Genomic DNA, 12,112 nt, shown 5'->3' with positions numbered 1-12,112 from the left:
GGAGCCACACCCAGTGGAAACAGTAACAGGCTGAGGCTGGCCAAGAACTAAGCCTCCTCCTGCCCGGAGAGGTCTGGAGAGCAGGGCTGAGCAGAGGGCTGTGCGGGCCAAACGGAAGAGCCCTCTGTGCACCAGGCACTTTACAGAAGTGGTCGCGCACGTCCCCCGACACCCCCGCTCGGAAGCCGGACTTCCAAACCCCTACGACACAGACAAAAGCCCCTCCTGGTTCAGAGAGGTGAAGCAGCTTGCCTGAGGCAGCACAGCCCTTCTTTATCGATTTGCCATCTGCCCCCTGGCCTGTGCCTGTGGCCGCCCGTGCCAGCCCAGAGCGGCTGTGTCAGCATTGGTCATGGCCCGTGTACCCCTCAGGAAAATCGAGAGGGTTTTCGCATCTGGGGCCAGCTGGCTGACTATGGACGAGCAACCTCTCCGCTCCGGACCTCAGTTTCCCTGTCCGCCAAATGTGCTTTTAACTTCCCCGCCCGCGCCCAAGGCAGCCGCGCGTCTCCAGCAGGAGGCATTTCAAGGTGGCTCCTTGCCACCAGTGGGGCAGCCACTGAGAACTCCCCAGGGGGAGGGTAAGCCACCAAAGTGATGCTGTCCCAAAGAGTGCCTGAGTCATGCCCCCACCCCCACCCCCACCCCCGTGGATGCAGGACGCTGTGGTTTATGAGCTGGGCACAATGACTCCCTTTCGTGTAGGGAACAGAGGGCTGCGTGCCGTCCAGACAGAGCACACAGGGGCCGTGCGAGTGGGCAGCTCAGAACTGGCCTATGGACTTAGTCCCTATTTGCTCCTCTGATAACTGGGGTGACCTTAGTTAATATTCACCAGCAGCCTCCCCCGTCGTCCCTCTGGGTCCACTGCTTAAATACGAACCACAACTAGGCTCTGTCTCCTCAGCCTCGGTCACCAGCCCCGGCCTGGGACAGTAAACCGTAAGTATGCCTTCCACTGGGGGAGCCTCCGGAGAGGCCTCGGGGCCCCTGCACTGCCAGGCAGGCCCCGGGAATGCGGAGAGGGTGGCACAGGCCGGGGCCGGACCCCCTGTCGTCACAGCAAGGGCAGCCCTGGAGCTCCTTTTCTGCTCCCAAGCCTGCCCAGGGCCTCCCCAGGTCCTACTGGAGAGAACACTGGCCCTCTGTGAGTGGTGTGGACGTGGGACCCCGGGAGGGAGGTTGGCAGAGCTCTTGTGTCCTCCCCATGGGCTGCCTCCTGCAGGGCTCACCGCCTTCCCTGTGCCTGGGGGCGTATCTTCTCCCCGCTTCTAAGGATGAGAAAGATAAGGCCCAGAGAGGGACAGTGGGAAGCCCGGACTCATATAGGGACCTCGGGGGAGGCAGGTGGGACCGGAGCCCAGAGTTCCAGCCGTTCACTCCATCCTCCGCGGATATGCCCAGATCAGAACCACGCTGGGCTTCCCTGTCCGTGGGCTTCTGGGCGCCCTCGTTCGTGGTGCAAGATCCAAAACCCTGGGAGGGCACCGTCCTCGGGGCTCGGAGCTGTGCTCCTGAGCCCTTGCTGTGGCCAGGCGGCTGCTGATCTCCTTACATGCCGTCAGGACTTTAGACCTCATAGCAGCCTTCTGCAGGGGTTGCTGAGGTTATTCCCATTTTACAGATAAGGAGGTCAGGAACAGAGAAGTTTAGAACTTGCCCCAATTACACACTCTCCAGGATTCAAACTGAGGCCGCCTAACTCCAGAGCTCACGTTCCCAAACCTCCTCCCCCTGCCAACATAATTGTCTCGGGTCTTGGGTGCCAGCTGGGGAATGGGAAGCCTGGGCTGCCCTTGAGACCTCTTTGATGCTGGGTGACCCTGGACCACTGCTCAACCTCTCTGTCCCCTTGGACAAACCGTAGACAGCTTTTGCCCTCTTTCCCCTCACCCCACCCCTCCAGCCTTGATCTCCGGAGCACGGGAAGGATAAAATGTCTCTGTCATCGGTTTTTGGAGACGGAGGCTACAACGATGGCCAAGGCCACCAGACTCCCACGTGGTGCTCCAAAAGGTCCATAACAATATCAGTAACGGCTGAGGCTCCCTGACAGCTGACAGTGTGTGAAGCGTTTCTTGGCACTTTGCACATATTTAATTTGCACCATCGCTCCGTGAGGAAATGCACGCTGGTCGTCTCCCGGAAACGGAGATTCAGAGAGGTTACGTAACTTGCCCAAGGTCACACAGCTGATATCGAACTGAACGCAAGCCTTCTGGCCTCATAGCCTCTGAGCTTAGCCCCAAGCGATGCTTCCCCCCCTTCCCTGAGCCAGACCACTCCACCGATTTCCTGTTTCAAGGTGTCTGGCTTCAGCTTCGTACACAGAGAAGGACGGAAGGCCAAGTTCCGGAATCAAAATGCTTAGTTAAGATGAAATCCCAGATTCATAAGCAACCAGGTCTATGGCTTTCAGTAAGTCACGTAACCTCTGTGACCCCAGTTTCCCCATTTCTAAAACGGGGCTGATAGTAATTCCCACTTCGTAGGGTAAGGTTTGTCGGGGACATTAGATGACACAGAGACAGTGAAACTGGACACGATGGTATTTACTGGACACGATGACAGTGACGGTGACGCTGAGGCACAGGTTTGGGCACAGAATTGAATTTAAAATTCTCCGAAACTCAGAGGCCGTTCATCGCTGAGCACGGACCCTCTTCTCTGGTCCTGGGCAATACGGCAACCGGCCGGGAAGGGACTTGCCAGTTTTTCCACTTGACCCCTACCTGTGCGTAGGTACGAGGGCGTCCACACCTGGCAGGTGCCCACCCACCCGTCACCTTGTCTGCACCTCACATCTGCCACGCACAGGCATCTTCCCTCCGCTTTACGGAGTGAAGTCACCTGCCCAAGGCTATCGCCCACAGGTGGTTGAGCTGAATCACACCTGTGCTTATTCAGGGCCAGGTTTTAGCAGGTGGTCGATGCCCCAGTGGCTTGCCTGGACCCCACTGGGTCACCCAGGATCATTCCTTTTATGCTTGTGGGTGGAAATAGTATTTGACTCGGCAAAGAAATGGCTCACTTCACGGGCCCCCTCCCTGGCAGACTGCTCCCACCTGCCCTGGATGCCGGAGATGTCGCCATGACGTCCTCATTCCTGAGGTTTAAAGCTCGGTCTCTGCACCTCCGAGTGCCTCCCCGTCCAGGACACCATCTTCCCCAGCATCAGGCTCTGGGGGCGCCGGGTGCCGCCTTTGACAGAAGGGCGTGGAGAAAGGAGGCTGGGGGCCCTGAGTTGGAAGGAGCAACTGAGAGGCAAAGGGAAGCCAAGAGGAGGCTCAAGCCCCACGTCAGCGTCCCCCGGGGCCCGGTTCTGACGCCCGCAGAGTCTGAGACCCGAGGACACGGCTGTCTCAATCTGCCGTTCAGGTGGTAGGGAAACCAAGGCTCGTTCCAGCTCTGCCACCGATTCGCTGTGTGGCCTTGGCAAGGCCCTGACCCTCTCTGGGCCTCAGACTTTTTACCAGAGTAGGCGATGTTACACGCACTGAGACGGCTGTGCCCACGATGGCGGCGGCCCCTCCCCAGCCAAGCCCCCCAGCCAGCAGCTCCCTCCTCCGAGGGAGCCTCTCCCACCCCCCACCTCCCCTCGCCCCACCCCTCACTCCATTTCGCATCACCAAACCCAGACCGCTGCTAACGGAGAATCCAACGTCGGTGCAGGGGAAACTCATTCAGATGTCCCCCCACCTGGATTTCTACAGCTGCGTGTGGTCGGTCATGTTTGGATTATTTAGAGCCACGAAGGCCAGGAAAAGGGTGGTGGAGAGAAGCCAGTGTTGTGCTGGGTCTTGCTGGTTTGTCCCAAAGACACCCGTAAAGGTCGGGGAGGCTACACGAGACCCAACGTTTCTTATTCCCAGCTTTTTCCCCTCCGGGTTTCAAATTCCAACTTTAAGGATTCCTCTGCCTTTTTGTGCTTGATGGTTTTCGTTACATGAGAAACAGCTACCTGATGTGGCTGTGGGCACGTCCTCCTCTGCTCGGGCCTCAGTTTCCCCACCCGTGAAGACAGAAGGTTGTGCTGAGGGGGTGCAGGCTGGTGGCCTGTGGTGGGGCCACATCTGGGGCAGGGGGAGCTCAGAGGGGCAGGGCGGGCTCTGGGTCGCTGTGAGTGATGTGGACTGTGACCAGCGCCAGGCAGAGCCTGCTCTAGCTGGTTCAGCCATGAGCCTTCCTGCTTCCTCTTGTGTCCCCAGAGCCAGGGGACCCATGTCCGTCCCCGGCCTGCCCTCTGAAGGCCTCTGGTTGTAAGCCCCTGCCAGCCTCCAGAACCCGTCAGGGTTCAGTCTGGTGTCCGACTTACTTCACCGGATTCTCCCAACAAGCTCACTCTCTATAGGAGGCAACAGGAAAACCAGAGAGACTGAGTGGCTTGTCCTGGTCACCCAGCTGGTAGTGACAAAGCCCACCTTAGAACTCAGGTCCGTCGGAAAAAGAAATGCTTTTTCAACGCCTACCCCCCTGCCCCACGTACGCACACAAACCCCTAATCTACTGGGGAAATCAGTATGTCGACCGTCCACGTCACCGCCGACCCAGCTCTGGGACGGAGGTGTGGCGAGGATGTGCGGGTAAGCTGGCTGCAGGGACTGGACCCCCTTCCCGTGGCCGAGGCCCCAGACCCCTGTGGGGCTGTCCTTCAGCTCCGGCAAAAGTACTAGGGGCTGAGGCTCACCCTGCGTGCTAAGTGGGGACGGCCCCCCGGCCCCTTGTGACCTGGCTGTGTGTCACTGGGCGAGATCTCGCCCCCTCTGGGCAGCAGCCTCGTGTCCGGTAAATAAAAAGAGCTCACAGAAGTGTTCCCATTCCCATCCAGTCGTACCTGAGCCTGATCCGGCCCATTTCCCGGGTAAGTGTGCACAAATCTCCCGTGCTCATTGTTGCCTTAGTTTCCCCTTTTGCGGAGCAGGGACCGTGGCGCACAGGCCATTGCGGGTGTTAGTGCCACTGCCAAGACCCAGCCTGCCCGGGTCTGTGATTCCGGGCCTCCTACTTCCCTGCCCTGCGGCCTCGGGCAGGTGACTTAAACCTCTCTGGGCCTTTGGTCTCCTCCTCTGTAAATGGACGATTGTCGTATGCCCCGGGTCACAGGCCATTACAAGAGGGCCAAGAGATGAGACAGCAAGGGGCTTACAAGGGGGCCTGGCAGGTGGGGAGCCCCGTAGAGTCTTTGCTGCTGTTCTGTCCTCCATGATGAGGGTGAAGGGAAGTCCTCGGCACTGGGCCGGCACACGGTAGGGGTCGGGTAAGCTCTGGATGCTTCCCGTGGTGTCAGTCAGTGGCCGAGGGACTCAGCGTGCGGCCTGACGTGGGCGTGGTGCCCCCTCTCTGTCTCGCAGGACGATGCCATCCTCCATCACGTGGGGCCTCCTCCTGCTGGCGGGTCTGTGCTGCCTGGTCCCCTGCTCCCTGGCTGCTGGTCTCCAGGGAGACGCTGTCCAGGAGACAGTGGCATCCCAACACGACCATGAGCACCACGAGGCGCCGGCCTGCCACAAAATCGCCCCGAACCTGGCTGACTTCGCCTTCAGCATGTACCGCCAGGTGGCCCATGAGTCCAACCGCACCAACATCTTCTTTTCCCCTGTGAGCATCGCTACGGCCTTCGCGATGCTGTCTCTGGGGAGCAAGGGTGACACTCACACCCAGATCCTGGAGGGCCTCGGTTTCAACCTCACCGAGAGAGCAGAGGGTGAAGTCCACGAGGGCTTCCAGCAGCTTCTCCACACCCTCAACCGGCCAGACAGCCAGCTGCAGCTGACCACCGGCAGTGGCCTGTTCATCAACGAGAGCGTGAAGCTTCTGAACAAGTTTCTGGAGGACGTCAAGAACCTGTACCACTCGGAAGCCTTCTCCATCAACTTCGGAGACAACCAAGAGGCCAAGAAACGGATCAACGATTACGTAGAGAAGGGAACCCAAGGAAAAATTGTGGATTTGGTCCAAGATCTTGACAAAGACACAGTTTTTGCTCTGGTGAATTACATTTTCTTTAAAGGTAAGGTTGTAACAGCCACCTGAGCTGACTCCCACGAGAACGTCCAAAAATAGTCTCAAACACACAGTTCGTAAACTTGCCGTGGCAGGGCAGGGTGACTAAATCAGTGCACCTCTGCATATGTTGTTCAACTAAGGTCAGGGGGCGAGGGGTGGGACAGTCAAATCGTCCTCTTCTCTGCAGGACTTTTCAGAGCCTTTAACGTCCTAGTGTACGTTGCCAATCCCCAGCAGGGAGGGCGGTGAAACAGGCGGGCTTAGCAGAGCGTATGAAGGGAAGGGGCGTTCTGGGAACACACTTCCGACAACTCCAGTGCGGTGGAGGGAGGGACGGCTCTGGAGACAGAAACACCAGGGTGCAAACCTTTCCTCTATCGCTTATTAGCTATTTGACTCTAAGCTATTTGACTCTAACCTCTTTGAGGCTCTGGTTTCTTCTCTGTAACGGACACGTAATCATGCCCTTGTTGGCGGGTTTCTGTGAGGACTGAACAAGTTACAAAGAACATGGGGCTGCACGCTCGCGCAGCAGGTGCTCAGCTGAACTTGAACCTCAGCCTGGCCTCCTCCCTGAGGGATGGCAACGTGGAGGGGGGCGGTGGAGGGTGCCTGCAGGCCCCAGAGGGCACTCCAAGGCAGTGGAAATGGCCTGGGGCAGGGAGGTGAGAGCAAGGCCAGGGATGCCTCCTCTCCCCTGCGGGCTCCTCGCTCTGGAGGCAAGAGTGTGATGGAGAGCACGGGGCCAGAGCGGGCAGATGTTAGGTCCCAGCTCTGCTGTGTGACTTCTGGTGGGTCTGGCCCTTCTCCGGCCTCAGTCTCCATCCCTGTGCAATGAGGAAGTTGGGCACAGGGGTTCCCGGGGCGCCCTCCCTCTGGGCCTTGCCTGGACAGTGCTGCTCTCTCGGTGCAGTGGAGGGGAGCTACCCAGGCATCGCCATTCTGCCCAGCGGTCCAGGGAAAGTCTTGGGGGGGGGGGGGGGGCGAGAGCGATTTCCTGAATGATAAGAGCCGCCCGTTAACAAGGGGCAGGGAGACTCCCACAGGGACGTGCCGAGTATGACCGATGTCAGTAATTTTCATTTAGCATCTCCCAAGCCACCCTCAAATACGTGAGCAAGAAATACAAGTAAAAATGCTCGCTTTGCCTATCCAGACTGGCAGGCCTTAGCCTCGATAACATAGACCTTCTGGAGCCTCCTCCGGGCTTGCATTCTTCTCTCCAACGTCCTTTCAGTAGACTGTTCACGGCAGCCCCATTTTACAGGTGGTGACACTGAGGCTCGGAGAGAAGTTGTCTCACCAAGGAGACTCGGGGCTTTCTCATCCCAGCCTATTGTCCAAACCTTCCCCCACTGCCGGCTGAAGCCCACCTTCCCTTCCCTCCAGGCAAATGGGAGAAGCCCTTCGAGCCCCAGCATACCACAGAGGAGGACTTCCACGTGGACGAGGACACCACGGTCAGGGTGCCCATGATGAGCCGCCTGGGCATGTTCGACGTCCACTACTGCGACATGCTCTCCAGCTGGTCGCTGCTCATGGACTACGTGGGCAACGCCACCGCCTTCTTCATCCTGCCCGACCAGGGCAAAATGCAGCAGCTGGAGGAAATGCTGAACAGGGACATCCTGGCCAAGGCCCTGGAAAAGAGACATTCCAGGTGATTCCCAAACCAGAGAACAACCCGGGAGCCGCCGCGTCCGGCCGGGCCCCAGGGAGGGAGGGCGGCCCCACGCCCCGTGCGCCCCACAGCGGGGCAGGACCTGGCGTCCCAGACCCAGGCTGGCATCGTTCAGACCGCACCGGCCGGGCTCCGTGACAGGACGGTGCCCGCGGTGAGGAGGCCAGAGTCCTGTCCTTGGGGACTCGCTTCCCCACCGGGGACACCGTCCCTTCCCGGTGCCAGCAGGCGCCCTGGGAGGACCACGAAGGGAGAGGTGGGCTTCCGGCGAGGGGGGCAGCGGATGTGGAGTCAGCGCATACAACACCCGGGGCCGGACGGGGACAGCCTGCCTGGGGTCGGCCGGGAAGGCAGAGGCCCCGGGGAGGGACCCTCGGGCGCACCTTGGAGCAAGGTTTGGGCTCCTCTCTCACCAGACAGGTGTGGACTGATTGGGTCCCCGTAGTGAGGTAATGCATGAGCGTGCACCCCAAATTAGTGCATAAAACGCCCAAGCCCTCGTGACCTATTTTACCCTCCACACGATGACAAGATACACGCACGTATAAATGTGGCGATGGGAACGTATATAAATAATCAAGTACAATTCACACATGAAACTGACACCCAGAAGAATACATAATAAGTATATCCGTGCTTAAGTGAATATAAACTCACAAAAGAGCATAAGGATACAATTAAAATAGCAGTTTTCATACCTCCCCCCCCCACCCCCACCCCCCCCCCCCGGGCTGCCTGCGCCAGAGGCTGAAAGAAGAACAAGGCGGTGCTGAATCCGGATCGGGTCGAGTGGAGCCTCAGTGCCAGTCAGCTCGCTCTGGCAGACCCTGCTCGGGGCCACACGCTGGCCCCACGGAAAAGCAGAGCGGGGCATTCGGCCCGTGGGCTCACGCATGACTCGCCGAGCAGATGTCCCTCCACACTCACCCCACGTTCCCCTGGGATTCGGGCTCTGGGGAGGTCCCGGTCTGGGGGACACCTGACCCTGCAGGGCAGTGCGCTAAGCACTCCCCAGGGGACTTCCTGGAGGGCTGCTCGGAGGAGGCAGGAGGGGGCATCTGACACTTTGCAGGACAACCCATCCCTGTGATCCTACATCCTCTGACCCCGGGGGGGGTGGTGGAGGAGCTAGAAATGGAATAACCCGTGCACACCTCCAGCGCTCCCGTGGGGGCAGGGCGAGGGCCACTGACAGGGAGAAACAACCAGAAATGAAACGCTCAATGCTGTGAAACGCCTTTGTTTCTGAACCGTCGTCACAGGTCTGCCAATTTACATTTGCCCAAACTGTCCATTTCTGGAACCTACGATCTGCAAACCGTCCTGAGAAAAATGGGCATCACCAAGGTCTTCAGCAACGAGGCGGACCTCTCAGGGATCACCGAGCAAGGTCCCCTGAAGCTGTCCAAGGTGAGTGTGTCCCTGGTGGCCATTGGCCACTGGTGCGTGTGGGGGACAAAGGGACACAAACACCTCTGCAGACTGAGGTTCCTGACGAGCGCCCTGGATCCACGGAGACTGGAATGTGGGCAGGTGACAATGGAGGAGGTGGCCTCACGTGTTTCTGGCACTTTAGGGACCTCCTCCGCACTTGTGGCACTGACACTCTGGGTCATTTTTGGCCAGAGCCTTCCCTTCTTTGGGCCTCGATGGACCCATAGTTACAAAAACAGGCTGGAGCTCAGGGATTTCAGAGGACTTTTGCCCCTGCGTCTGTGACACTGGGAGCCATTGGCCAATCACTGAGTCTAGGTGAATGAGGGATTTTGCCTAAAGATACCATTTATTCAGAAAATTAAAGGTGACTAAAGCCACAACCACAGCTCGAAGGCTGGCTGGGAACTGAGTGCCTGGTGTGGACCAGATGCAACGAAGGTCCCCGTCAGAGTCCTGGGCCCCAGGGTGCTTGACATCAGGGAGGGAGGCCATGGATGGGGAAGGACAGGCCAGGTGGAGAAAGGCCCACATAAGCCCCTCCCTGGGCAACACCCCCCTCCTTGGGCCTCGCTCCCAGGGCTGGGTTGGGGACGGCAGCCCATCCCCACTCAGGACAGGCCGTCGTGCTCTCGCCCTGTAGGCGCTGCATAAGGCCGTGCTGACCATCGACGAGAAAGGAACAGAAGCCGCTGGGGCCACATTTATAGAAGCCATCCCCATGTCGATGCCCCCAACTATCCAGTTCAACAGGCCCTTTGTGATCATCCTCTACGACAGAAACACCAAGAACATCCTCTTCATGGGAAAGGTGGTGAACCCCACCCACACAATACCTGGCTTTCTGAATTCAGCCCCCTCCCCAGACGACAGACATTAAAGAATGATCCGGCCCAAGCTTGTGTGTGACATCCTTCATCCTTCACCTGAGTCTCCCCTTCCATCCCCCGGCAGTGTGTGGAATGTGGGTCACAGCGACCTTTGGTGTCCACTGTTTACTCTCTATCAGGCCTTCCCACTGCCTGGGAGCGGTGCTGGGCCGGGGCGAAATGTTTGCCCCGGTCACTCTGGAAAAGCTCTAGGCTTTCAGTCTTATCTGGGAGTCCCCGAGGGGGCATCGCAAGGCCTCAGATTCCAGCCCCCAGCCCCCAGCTCCCACTGGGCTCCCCCTGCCCCGCTGGTGCTCGCAGCGCCCCCCACGACAGCCCCTCCCCCTGCTGCCCCTCAACCTCGAGGCTGCCTCCCTGTTGCTTCCAGAACCTTCCACTCACACAGGGGCACTGAGCTGCCGCATCTCCAGCTGCAGAGGGAGAATACTTGGTTCCTTTCCCTCATCCCGCCCTCCCACCTGAGCCAGGCTTGGGCTCCTACCAGTCGGAGCTCTTTCCTGCAAGCATCTATGGCCGCTCTTTCCTGGCAACTTTTTCAGCAGGGCCGGACTGGGAACGTGCGCTTCGGCCCTCATTCTTCCTTCTCTGCTCCTGGAGAAAACATTACTCCTAGAAGCAGGTGGGACTTCTACGTGCTCTGCTCCCCACATGGGTGTCTGGGTCTTGGTCTGTGTCACCTGCTCAGACTAGTCCCGGGCTGCCAGCACCGCCCCCCGCCCCCCGCGAGACACTTAACCTGTGTCCTCTTCTACCTAATCATGTGGCCAAGTTGTGAACGGCTCTGGAAAGTCATCACAGTGGTTCCTTGGTCATGGCAAAGGAAGTAGGTCATCAAGCCCACGAGCCTTACCTGCCCTCCCTCGGCTAAGCTGTGACAGGGGACACTCTCCATCTTGCCTTATGCCTGCCCCACAGCCCTCCATGCAGTGTTCTGAGGGAAACCACAACTCCTATACCACAGCTGTGGCCTTGCCGGGAGCAGCCCTTTTCACGAAGGGCCATGTGGCTCTTTCTTGCCATGCTGAGCCTCACTGGAGGGCTACAGCAGTCGGAAAGTCCTGCCAGACCCCCAGCCTGAGGGAGCCAGTGCCCTGGGCTCGCGGGAACGTGCTGGTCCTGTGGCCGGTCCGCCCCACCCCGTACAAATCTAGTGATGCCCCCCTGAGCCACTCGCTGGGGCGCACGTGCATCTAAACAACTACGTTGTCATAGGAAATGTACCTCTTTTAGGTCAAAATGGCCATGTAGGTGCAATGCCACATGGCTCTACAGAATCACGATCCTCCTGTCTCCCAGATAAGTCTGATACCATTCTGATTTTTCTCAGCCCGGAGACCTCCAACCTCCCCAGATTCCATTCATGATACAACCATTGTCCAACACCCGGAGCGATGCCAGAGTGAGATTAAGTTCAAACTCTGCAGCGTCCCAGCTGTGTGACGTCAGAGAAGTCACCGAACCTCTCTGGGTCTCAGCAGCCTCACCATGGTTGTACCGCCGATTTCTGAGTTGGTGTGCACTTCAGACCAGGTACTCAAAACAGGCTTTGAAAGGAGAGTTGAGGGGGTGCCTGGGCGGCTCAGTTGGATGAGCATCCGATTGTTGATTTCGACTCAGGTCATGATCCCAGGGTCGTGGGATTGAGCCCCATTTCGGGCTCTACACTGCCCCTCTCCTCTGCTCACGTACTCTCTCTCTCTCAAATGAATAAATAAATAAATAAATAAATAAACACAGGAGAGCCGATCCGGGTGCTGATGTAAGGGACTACATTTGTGACATTCATGAACTCTTTCTTTTTTTGTTTTTTTTAATTTTGTTTTAATTTTTTTTAACATTTATTTATTTTTGAGACAGAGAGAGACAGAGCGTGAACAGGGAAGGGGCAGAGAGAGAGGGAGACACAGAATCCGAAGCAGGCTCCAGGCTCCGAGCTGTCAGCACAGAGCCCGACGCGGGGCTCGAACTCACGGACTGTGAGATCATGACCTGAGCCGGAGTCGGATGCTTAAGCGACCGAGCCACCCAGGGGCCCCACATGAGCTCTTTCTATAAGCCCGGCACCCCTTGAGGGGCCAGTCAAGCATTTTCCTATATAATC

The 12,112-nt window shown here is 58.3% G+C and overlaps 1 protein-coding gene across 1 annotated transcript; it reads left to right on the top strand.

Moving 5' to 3' along the window:
* The first annotated feature begins 823 nt into the window (after nt 1-823).
* SERPINA1 (serpin family A member 1) lies at nt 824-10,018 on the top strand. Its single transcript, XM_040478143.1, has 5 exons — nt 824-942; nt 5,352-6,010; nt 7,396-7,666; nt 8,950-9,097; nt 9,765-10,018. The coding sequence occupies exons 2-5, from the start codon at nt 5,356-5,358 to the stop codon at nt 9,999-10,001; spliced, it is 1,311 nt and encodes a 436-aa protein (XP_040334077.1). The 5' UTR covers nt 824-942; nt 5,352-5,355; the 3' UTR covers nt 10,002-10,018.
* Nucleotides 10,019-12,112: the final 2,094 nt, after the last annotated feature.

Source organism: Herpailurus yagouaroundi, unplaced genomic scaffold, assembly GCF_014898765.1.
Source record: "Herpailurus yagouaroundi ecotype Mexico unplaced genomic scaffold, PumYag 141, whole genome shotgun sequence".
NCBI classification, from domain to species: domain Eukaryota; kingdom Metazoa; phylum Chordata; class Mammalia; order Carnivora; family Felidae; genus Herpailurus; species Herpailurus yagouaroundi.
This window is presented reverse-complemented; position numbering and strand designations above follow the sequence as displayed.